General features: G+C 41.1%; 1 protein-coding gene across 2 annotated transcripts in view; it reads left to right on the top strand.

The window, feature by feature from the left end:
• The first annotated feature begins 3596 nt into the window (after nt 1-3596).
• Nucleotides 3597-11411, top strand: part of vaspb (vasodilator stimulated phosphoprotein b) — a 29953-nt gene continuing 22138 nt past the window's right edge. For both annotated transcript variants that reach the window (XM_053321416.1, XM_053321415.1), the window contains exon 1: nt 3597-4007. In XM_053321416.1, coding sequence (XP_053177391.1) covers nt 4003-4007 — 5 coding nt within the window. In that variant the 5' untranslated portion in view covers nt 3597-4002. The remainder of the gene's footprint in view (nt 4008-11411) is intronic.

Raw genomic sequence — 11411 nt, 5'->3', positions numbered from 1 at the left:
GCCTTTTTTGAGGTGTTCAGGGCCTACGTTTCAGGACATTTCCACCTCTCTCTCTCTACAATCTCACTGCTGCTCTTTGCTCAAGTGGCCTCCGGGGCAAACCTGTTAGTGTTGTGTCTCGCTCCCCTTTTCAGATTTTACCCTCCTCCAGCCACATTCCTGCCCTGTCAAACAGGAGATGGAATGAGAGTTAGAGCACTTGAGTAACAGCAACACTTGCTGCATTTCCTTCAAAATCCTACAAATGTATGCAATATGATGAGTGCAATCTCATAAATCCCATCCTGCTAAATGCTACCAAGCTCAGCCTCCAGACTGACACTTTGTTTCCTTGGCTGAAGTTGTATAATTCTCTTTATTCATCTGCTATTCAACAACAGTTGGGGCTGAGGCTTTCAGACGCTGCCTCGGGACTGTGAGTCTCAACAAGTCCTGGTCTCTCTGATGTCAGCTGTAGTATAGAAGTGCAGTCTGTTTACATAATAGCCTCTCTTCAGACACGCAAGAGCTGCCATAGAGAGAGATGCACAAGTGTAATTCAGCCCGGTTGACCAAAACATCCACTTTGTCAAAATCTTGCTGCTCTTCTTCCATATTGCCCCTCTTTCTCTTTTTCATTTTCCCCACCTTTAACAATACCTCTGAACATTTTAATCTCTTCATTATAGCCATTCTGTATCCTCCACATCTGATATAGACCACTTTGCAGGTCTTCTGTCAGACCGCCAGCTGTGGACGGTGTTGACCGACTGACGTCAAGCTGTGGAAATAAAGCTGTGGTGAAGGGGAGGAGGCCAAGAGAAACCTAAAATTACTACATAGCTGTTTCTAATTCTTTACGGGGCTACTTTCTGGGAATTGGACCAACATTTTGTGTCTGTGCCAACATATGTCACACAAACACCTCGGCATATGGGACCTCACAGGGTCTGGTGTTAATATCTTGGAAAACTGCACACTCAGCGGCAAGAGAAGAAATTGGGGTTTACTTGACAGTTTGAGCTTTAGTAGTCATCAGGGTTAACAGGAGGCACATGGCTCAGAAATACCAGACTAACAGTTGCTCAGAGCAGTCAAACAGCAACGATATCTTTATTATCCTTGAAGGGGAGTTTGTTGTACGGCCAGCAGTAACCACATAACCATCTGACAAACAATAACACATAGTAGATATATAGTATGATATATAAAATCATGTTGAGTTATTTAAAAGGCCAATGGCAGCAGGGACAAATTAGTTCATGAGTCTATTGGTCATGTATCTTGGCAGACGGAAGTAACTTGACTTGAACTATGTTTAACTATGTGTGTGTGTGTGTGTGTGTGTGTGTGTGTGTGTGTGTGTGTGTGTTGAGACTGAAGGCATATTGGCTTTGTGGATGTTTACACATGCCAAGCAGACGTAATGCATTCCTTTCTCATCCTCTCTTCCACTTCTGTCCCCATTAGGAAGAAGGAGTGCTTTTAGTGGGTACAGTATTTCAGTGTTGAAAACTGGGCCATGTGAGGCATTGGACTCCTTTTTCCTTTCATTGTTTAAATTGAATTAGAGTGTATTAAGCTACAACAGCATGTATTGTGGACTTTAATAAAAGATTTCTAAATTTCAGCATTGAATATTTGTTGTGTCTTGCCCGATCCTTTGAATCGGTTTTCCTCATTCCAGAAACATTACTCATTAAATTCTGAAGAAGGTCTATCTATGGAATAATGAAACGGCTCACCACAGCAGCTGGGAGAAACCTGAATTTACCCATACAGCCAGTAGGGTGAGGTGGAGGGCTTGGCTTGGTCCCTGGTTTGGATGAGATGCTGCCTTCAAGTGCTATTGGATATTACATATATAAACCACCAATTTAGTATTTGGGACATTGTTGTGATGCCCAGCTTGTCAAATGTGATTTGAAGGGGGGAATAAACATGTGGATGATATTGATCGGTCAAGAAGAAAATGGAGGGTGGTCGGGGGTCTTGTAACCCTGTGGTTTGTGGTTTAGGTTGCAGCTACATAATGTAGTGCCATAGATATGACATGGGTGAAGTATCTTAACATGGCAATCCATTCATTACAATGAAACACACACACAAAAATAAGTAAAATACTCGAGGGGCTTTTTTTGCATCTGTTGTGCTGATATATTTTCAGGGCATATTAATGCAAGCTGTGTTTAATTCATAGTTTTGACATTTCTCTAGTACTCTAATTTAGATTTTGCTGCCAAACTCAGAGACCACTATGTTCCAGTTAACATTTCTTATGAAACATGAAACATGAATCATATTACATTGTTAGATGGGTGTGTTTTTACCATATTCCACCACATTGAAAGGAACTAATGAAAAGTATGTGTACAGCTGTGTGGCAATGACTGTCTGACCATAAAAGGCTCAGACTCTCACCTGCATTACTGAGTTATTACCCACCAGTGTCACCAGTGTGGCCATGTCTTGTTGATGATATCATGCTCCAGGTTCAAAACACATTGTTTGAACACAGCTCTAGATCCACCTCTATCAGGCTTACTTTTGTTTAATTTTACTACTCTAATAGTGTAACTCTATTTTATGTCTGTTTTATCTATAATGATGTACAGCTCCAAATAAATACTAAATAAATACTCTTAATTATTTACAATAAAGGAGACACATGCATGTGTTTGAACTGCCTGAAGTACAAGAAGAAGCGGAAGAAAGACTTAATGAGTCAGGCTACATTTGTGCATGTTTTGAATTAAATGTCAAGGATATAACAAGGTTAAACTGCTGATATGGTATTATGTTGGTGTACTGAAACTGAAACTGTTTATGGTAAAGTTAAATATTTTGTGATCATCTGTCATGACAGAAGTATTATTATTTACATATATTTTATTTCAATAAAAGCTGGAATCTCTAATACACTATTATTATCAAAAATCTGATACCCAAGTATTAGGCAGTGAAGATACAGCAGAATGGCTTTGTCACTCAATGTTACATTACTGGATTATTGCTACAAAGTCATAGAGTCATGGATGGGTTTACAGTAAAATTACATAAACTGTGTTCTGCCATATTGGAAATATAAAATAAAAGTTAAAAAAAAATGGGGGGGGGGCGATGGGGATTCTAAAGATATATTATTATATATATTATTATTAAAAAAATAAAATTATACATATATATATATATATATATTAAGGGAAAGGGCCTCTGCATCCTAATTGATAAGCTAAGAAGTTGCTTTGTATGTAAAATGTTCATTTTCAAAATAACTTGTAACTATCAATTTTATGTTGAACAAATAGGCTAGTACAATTTCTCTCAGAAACATATAGAACAAAAAAGGAAATAACTGTACTTAAATTAAGTTGCTTGAGTACATTTAGTTGTTTACCTCCACTACTGGTTATCACATTTAAATCTCTGTACATTTCTGTAGCGTTGCTTATAAAATAAATCACGACAAGTAATTGAAAGTGAACACATCACTCAGTTTTTCCGAGGCGCACGTGAACGCCCCACGGGATGAAGCCTACTTTGAAGCTGGCGGGTTGGGCCACACTCCAATGAATTTACACAGACCTACCGACAGACCGACGGGAGAGAGGAAAAAAAGTCTGGCGCAGGCACACCGGTCTAATCTGTAGAAGCGCAGCTCTCATGGTGTGAGAGGAAAAAGTTTTGGCTTCGGTCGTAGCAGCTCTTCTTCCCGGCTTCACCTCTTTAGCTCGTAGAAACCGATGTGGGATAGTGATTGGAGTTGACAAGCCCGCTCCACTACTGTATCTACTCCCTCCTCCTCCTCCTCCTCCTCCTCTCCGCTCCACACAACCAGGAAATCGTCGAGGTGTGCTTCTTTATCCCCACTAGTGGCTACCCCGTTTGCGGGTGTAGATGCGCTTTTTTCCGCCCGTTTTCCCTCGTGTTTTTATCCCACTAGTCTGACTTTTAACGCCGGGCTTCAGCTCTGAAGTCTAACAAACTTGCCGACGAGGAGAGGATCTCCACTCCGGCCAAACAATGAGGTGGGTAAAGCGGCTCAAATCCCTTCATCTTCATTGTGTTTCTAGGCTACATTTTGCGTTTCTGCCACCAGTTTCACAAAGGCGACTGGTAAATTCCCACCATATATCACCTCTTTCTAGTCTACCCAGTGGTTAAATCGCCACAGCGGCTGTTTCCAACACATTAAAAAAGGATTTCTCACTCAGGAATAACTTGGGCTTCTTGCTGTTGTGGTGTGGTTACAAAGTGGCACACATGAGTGTGTGTGTGTGTGGCAGGTTTCTATGACCTTTGTGAGCCAATAACTGGATGTTGTGCTCAGGCCTATAGGAAAGTATTTGGGTCGAAATGACAGCCTAGTTTTACGGGTTCAAATGTGCCTCTGTGGAAATTTTCACGTTTGAGTAGTTGAGCCGGTCAGATGACACCAACATTGTGTCTGTTTCAAACTCTCCATGTTGACTCTTTTTGTTTTTGCTCTCCCGGCTGCAGTACATGCACCTTCATTTGAGGACTAACATGGAATAAAACCGTGAAACTGAGTCTGCTTTGCTTCTCATAGGTGAGCAGCAGTCTATTTACATGTAAGGTTAAAGGTGAGGATATAAAACATATGAGGGGGGTTCAGTGTCTCGCTCAAAGACACTTCAGCAGGGTGGACTCTTGTCTTTACAGGGGCTCCTTCAGCTGCAGGATCAACGCTCGGCCACCCTGCTGGCCCAAATGCATTTGCTGTTTATGTCATGTCATGCATTCCACAGCCGCACATTAAAACCCATCCCTCTCCTACTATTTGTCTCCCTCTGGGAGTGCAGGGGTTTTGCGCCGGGAACAAAATTGCTCAGTGGAAAGCTCATGTCCACGAATTCCACATCCTGTCACAGCCTGTGCAGTTGGCAATTACATGCTTTGAAGCTACAGCTCCTGGTTGGGGCTTCTCAGGCTGATTTTTTTTCCTTCCCCTTTCCTTTTTCTTACATATTTAAACTGAGTAGTGCTCCACTCAAGGCGCAGTTTCAGTCACTCGAAAGCTTGACTGTTGAGTTTAATTCTTGACCGGGAGTTTCAGTGTTGCAAAGCAAAGGTGGTGCAGGGCTGATAACCTGTGTGACTAGTTCTTTATCTCAAACCTATTGCGTTGCCCTTTCTGTAACAATATATCTCAACTCAGGCACATGGGCTGGTCCGCGGTTTGTGTTTGTTTTGCATATTTCTTCTTAGTAACTTTGGTTGCAGCAGGAACAGGGGGCTCTTGAACTGCCAAAGTCACCTTGATGAATTAAACATGCCCTGCTAATGAGGCTATTGTTTTCATTATCGATGAATCTACTGATTAGTTAAGGAATCTTTTAGTCTACAACACATCGAAAATGAACTTCCCACAGCCCAAACTAACATCTTTTATACATCATGTTTTGTTCGAGTAACAGTCCAAAACTCAAAGATTCAGTTTAAAATGACAAATTCAGATTTTTGATGTGTGATTTTCTTGGACACCATGGACACAGTTGATCAATTTATTGAAATCGTGGCTGTCGTCATTTTCTCCTTTTTTAATATGAAATATTGGTGCTGTCTAGCGATGAAAACTTAAGAGCCTAACTCTGGTGTTTGAGTTATTGTCAGGCACTCACGTACACACCACAGTGACACCATATTGTCTGGCCAGTAAGGTGCGTAATAAATTGATTACACATAATCCAGAAAGATAAGAGAACTATTTTATTGTCAGATTGCTCAGCTGCACTCAGTAGAGACCATAAACTGCTGCAGCAACAGTAAAAAAAAAAAAAAAAAAAAAAAAGGCACAATAAAAAGTGTCAAAAGTAACTGTAAAAAAGTAACATCAAGCGTTGAAGTGGTGTCTCGTAGTATTTGGTGACATCTGGCTTTTGGATGATTAGGGATGAAAGATTATAGACTTCCAAGGTATGATTACAGTCTGAGGAAGAAGCTTGGTTTCATTATTATTACGCATTTATTTATTAAATCATATGATCGCGTGTAGTTTTAAAGACTACTTCTGCAACAGAGGGTTTAAACGGCAGCAGTACCAGAGGTTGTCTTAGGCTAAAAGTCAATAAGAGAAATGAAAATACCACGCCAAAATGAACTCTGACTGGACATTACAGTAATAACTTTAGTTGATCTCTATAGTGTTTTTAATAATTATTTAACATAAGGATTTTAGTATTACTAATTTGACATGTGGCATGAGGAAAATCCTGTCTTGAATATCATCTCTTCTGCAGGTGTTTATCAATCACTGAAATGCAATGAATTAGATGTTATGGTGTGCTGCTAGATGTCTACCGGATCCTAATATTAGGTTAGTGTTTACACCTGGCATGTTTACCCACCATACCAGTGTTTACTCCACACAGATGAGAGAAGTCAACAGGATGCGAATGGTTGCACTGAAGCCTTTGAGACTGCTGACCTCATGTTTGTTTTGGTCAGCGGTCATTTATAAAAACAGTCCAATGCTCCTTTTCCTGCTTTTCTGCCATTGATTCATGTCACACTGAAAGTCCAAATCTCAACTCACCACTGCGACTTTGATTTATAAGTGATGCGGTCATATTTAAATCACTAACGCAATTCAGTATTTGATTAAGTAACCTCCAACTAAAGTGATGATTTTCTAACTTTTATTTCTTGGTCTGTTAACTTGACTTTAGCAGGTGTCACTGGAACATGATGTGGAAGATGTTGCGTTAAGTTTGAGGTGTTGAATCCTTTAGCAGTGACTTGTGGAGAGCTGTCTTCTTGAACGACCCCTTGGTTATTCTTTACATATCCATGATATCCCCACACTGACAGTTTTAAGGCGGTTTGGTGGATACAGCACTTCAATGTTGGGTCTCTCAGCCATTGACAGAACACTTTTCGCCTCTGTTAGCTAATAAACCCCCCCTTCAAACACAAATAAGGGGATTCACTCTTATGACATCATGTATAACTTTGCGTACTTGTTGATAACGGAACCAGGTTTATTTGGGGTCTGCCGGTTGCACTACTTTTTAAACATAATTGTCTAGTTTAGTTGTTCATAGAAAAAAATAACACACCATAATATCTATTTTTTTGTTTTGAGAGTGAGAACAGAAGCAGTCAGTATAGCTGAGTTTCCACGGTAACAAAGCTCTCATGTTTTTAAAGCTCTGTTAATAGTGAAATTGGTTAATTGCCGCATCCCTATTGATGATTGTAGGGCTATCTGGATATTGCTTTGGCTGACCCTCTATTGTGGCCTGAACAGTTCATGTCACCTTGTATAATAGGTAAAGACTGGAATGCAGCTCCGTGTTCATGCTCATTGTCATCTGTCCCCGTGGAATGTAAATGTTGACACAGAAGTGCAGATTGGTCAAAAGTTCAACGATTTCCCCCCAAATGAACAAACGGCTCGGTTACACACCCTGACTTTAAGCTGCCGTTACATCTACAGTCAGCAGAAACGCCCTGCTATTCCACTCACTGTTGCCTCCGCTGTCTCTTCAGAGCACATCTGTGTTCCTAAATATAAATTCACACTGTTGTAAATTTAGAATCTCCCCCTCTGAGTTTTTCTTCCACTTTTTTTTTGCTTCCGTGAACCAACGTGACCTTGTTTTAATAGCATCAGCATTTCAGACTATCATCTCCTTGGGTGAGGAGGCACCAGAGGTTCATCCATCTGCTTTATTATGAGTCACCGTTACTGTCAGAGAGGTGATTCCCGTCTGTACGCTGTGACTCACTGACAGGGTTTACGTGACTAAAAGACGTGCCCTATCCCACACCAGCAGCACGGTCGCCCCAGGCTCGACTATTCACGAATGTGATGCGAGCACCCAATATGACGACACCCTGTGCTCAGTTTACCTGGAAGCAATGACGAACCAGGCTCCTCCGCCTTTTCTCCCGACTCTCACTCTCTCTCTCTCTGTCTCTCTCTCTCTCTCAAGCTTCTTATTGATCAGTCTTAAAAGCAAGGAAATGGCCTCCTCCTCAGTCTCCTCCGCATCTCAACTCCTTTTTCTGCATATGACCCAGCTGTGGCGATAACCCCGAAAGGAATGCAGCTCCAACAGCCATCTTTGCTTCTTTCGCTGTCATCTCTCCTTCTTCCTCTATCAAAACTTCTGACTTCTTGACCCCATGTCCTAATAAGCCAGTAGTAGCTGTTTTTTTTATTTTTTTTTTAAAGGCATTTAGCAATATTAGTGTGCATGTTCATGTAAGGATAACAAGATGAAACTCATTGGTGTTGTGATAGCAGTGTGTTCATACCACTGTGTTGCTTAATGTTCACAGCAGTGAGTGTGTGAGTGTGTTGGGATGCTCGTTTTTCATGTCTCCACTTGTCAGATTTTTTTGGGTTTTCTTCTGAAGTCTGATATCAGCAGCTTCCTTTTACGCAGACTCAACCGCACACAGTGTTACTCCCTAAAATCTAAATATCAGGCAAAGGACCTTGAGACTGATTGATTTATCTCCACTGGTTTGTTTTTTTTTGCTATGTTGGAGACACCCTGCACACCCACAAAGACCTCCTAATACCCCCCCCCCCTTCTCTCCCACTGTGCCCCAGAAGAAGAATAACTGGAGGTAATTGGGGTGTGCTTGTGGGAATTCTTATCTATAATGGCTTAAGAATAATAGCTTTATTTCATGCATCATAAAAGAGTTGCATGTCGACTCGCACTTCAAAAGACTCCTCGCTGCTTCGCCGTACGGTCGGGTTTGACTAGTGTGTCTAAATGTTCACAAAGCCCCCCGTATGCATCATCACTCCACAGTCTCCAGTATTAAAAACACCCAATCACACTGCAACCCCCCCTAACCCTGTAACAATTTACCCCTCTCGGTCCTCCCACCTCTCATAGTCATAAATAGGCCATTATGCCAGCCTGCCTCCTGGATTAGACGCTTTGCTACAGGAGTTGCTCAACATACAAAACCTTCTATTGTCCCGTTTCCTTGGTAGTGGTGGCTGCTGTTTTTCTTTTTTTTTTCTTTTTTTTCTTTTTTAATTGTGCCTTCAGACTGTTGTGTTGCCTCTGTATGATATTAGTTTCTTGTATGATCACTTCATCTTTCACCTTTTTAGCATAATTAGCTTGTTGCTCACATCTCAATCACATGGAAGTTGTTGTTGTTCAGTTAGCTAGCTGTTATGGAAGTGATGCTTTTGAAGAAATGATGTAAGGTAAGGTAGTTGTTGGGCAAGTTACTGAATGCTAGTAATTAAGCGCACAGTTGCAAGTTACTTCTCTCAAAAAGTAAATTAATTACATGACCAATTAATGCATGTGAGGAGTAATTACTTACTAGGGGAGTATGTTTTGTTTCCCCCTACAACTCAATCCAGTTTCACAAAGATGATTTAAAATACTGCTCCGGGTTTTACAGCAGATCCACAACTCAAACCAAGAAATCAAAGTTGTAACAGCAGCAGCAGGAGTTCAGTAATGGTGATTGTTTACAATTCATAACGTTATAACTGCAGAGGAACTTCTACAGGAACCGTCCTCTCACTCGGCCCTCTCAGTGGCCGTGTCTCCACAGCAGAATAGGACCCCTCGGCGACGTCATGAGTTTCGATCGCCACGTAATCGTTGTGCGACAGTTTCGACCGTGACGTCACCCTGGCAGGTCACAAAAAGCATAACGACAACAAAGAAGGATGGAAGGAGCTGAGGCGGTGCTTTCTTGTTGTTTACAGCGGTGTCTGCTAGGCTAATGCTCCCCTCCTGCTGGATTTTAAAAATGCTGCTTGTTTTAGTGCTTTCTGATGGCGTCAGAGCCTGCTCTAGGTTTAGCCAATCAGCGTCGGGTTAACCTCAAGCCCCACCCAGGAGCTTTTCAGGGCCGAACGGAGTACCTACCCTGGAGTAGGTTAAAAATTAAATTCAAAAAATTACCCCGAAGTTCCTGCAGTGGAAACGTGCCTATGATTTATGTTTTACCACGAGTTGGCTACAATGACGTGGATTTTATAACACAACTCGGAGACACAGTAAGGTCAGATGACGTGTCTGTCTGCTATCCTCTGCAGCTGTCCTATTTTCACATAAGACAACAGTAACGACTAATGAGCCCATTTCAATTGTCTAAAAGTAATTAGTTGCTGCAGAAAGTGGAATCACAGTAACACTGGGTAAGGTTGAGTGAGTTATCTGTCTGTCAGGTATGTGAAAACGTATGTAGCAAAGTCAATATGAAGTGATAAAAAGATGGAACAAAAGATTATTCAGGCAGTCGACAAAGCTGATAAGGTGTGTGTCATTCAAATAATATACCAAGCAAAATGACACCTGATACCTTACTCTGTTTTTCTATGAATGTAAACTCTTTTGAGTTTTGGTTGGACAAAACAAGCAATGTGCAGATGTCACCATCAGTAACAGATAGATTATTTAATAAGGAAAGCAATGATTTATTGCAACTTTAAGGTGCTAAGAATATTACCAGGTGCTAATATTTGCCTGTTGCTAATCCATTGAATCAAACACCTAACAAATCAAGTTTCTTCATCACATCGATGCCAAATGTAATATCCTGCAGTCCTGATCGCTCTGATTGGTCCAATACAAACATTAATATTGGTATAAACAGTGTGGCAAAATGTTTGATAGTTCATTCATTTCTATCATCTAATTATATCTTCATATTAAGGTATACATCATTAGATGATAGAAAACGTTGAGATTCTCAACCACTGAACACATAATGAACACAATAAAAAAACACACAGAATGGAGAAAAAATGTGAAACGTGGGGCTTATGTTCCATTTGAGCTCGTATGACTTCTCTTCTGGCAGCGATCTCGCCGTCATCAGCGTCAGATGAAGCAGAACTAACTGCTCTGCTGTGGCAGATACAAGTCAAAGACACATCAAACAAACCCTGTGGTCTGATGGAGCTGATGGAGCCGATTGAGCGCCTGCGCCTAGCGTCACAGTGAAACCAAAGCTTGTTGTGGCTAGAGATATATTGTATGGTCAGCACTGCTAATGGCCACAGAGAGATACATCAGGGGTTCATCTAGGGTCCACTTGTTAATGGAACGTAATGGATGCCAGTTAGTATAAAAACTGCAGCCATCTAAACATACTATCTATCATTCAGGTCAGATCTGAACTTCACTTATCTATTTGATTGCTGATACGCAAAGGCTGTGTGAGATAGTGACTGCTCTGCTGGTCCGTTTCCTTTACATTATCATTAGGCAGCACTTCTACTCTGAGTCTTAAGGGAGGATAACATTGAGTTTGACCACATATGGAGTTTGGGTTTATAACAGAAGGCTTTAGAAGGAGCACCTGTTTTGACTTCTTGTGTTGAGACTGAACTATTTTCTGCATGGGAGGACATTTTTATGCATGAACAGTGAGACACATAATCTTGTGTACAAACACAGTTTTGCTCCTGGATG

This window comes from Scomber japonicus, chromosome 6 (genome assembly GCF_027409825.1).
Source record: "Scomber japonicus isolate fScoJap1 chromosome 6, fScoJap1.pri, whole genome shotgun sequence".
Classification (NCBI taxonomy): domain Eukaryota; kingdom Metazoa; phylum Chordata; class Actinopteri; order Scombriformes; family Scombridae; genus Scomber; species Scomber japonicus.
This window is presented reverse-complemented; position numbering and strand designations above follow the sequence as displayed.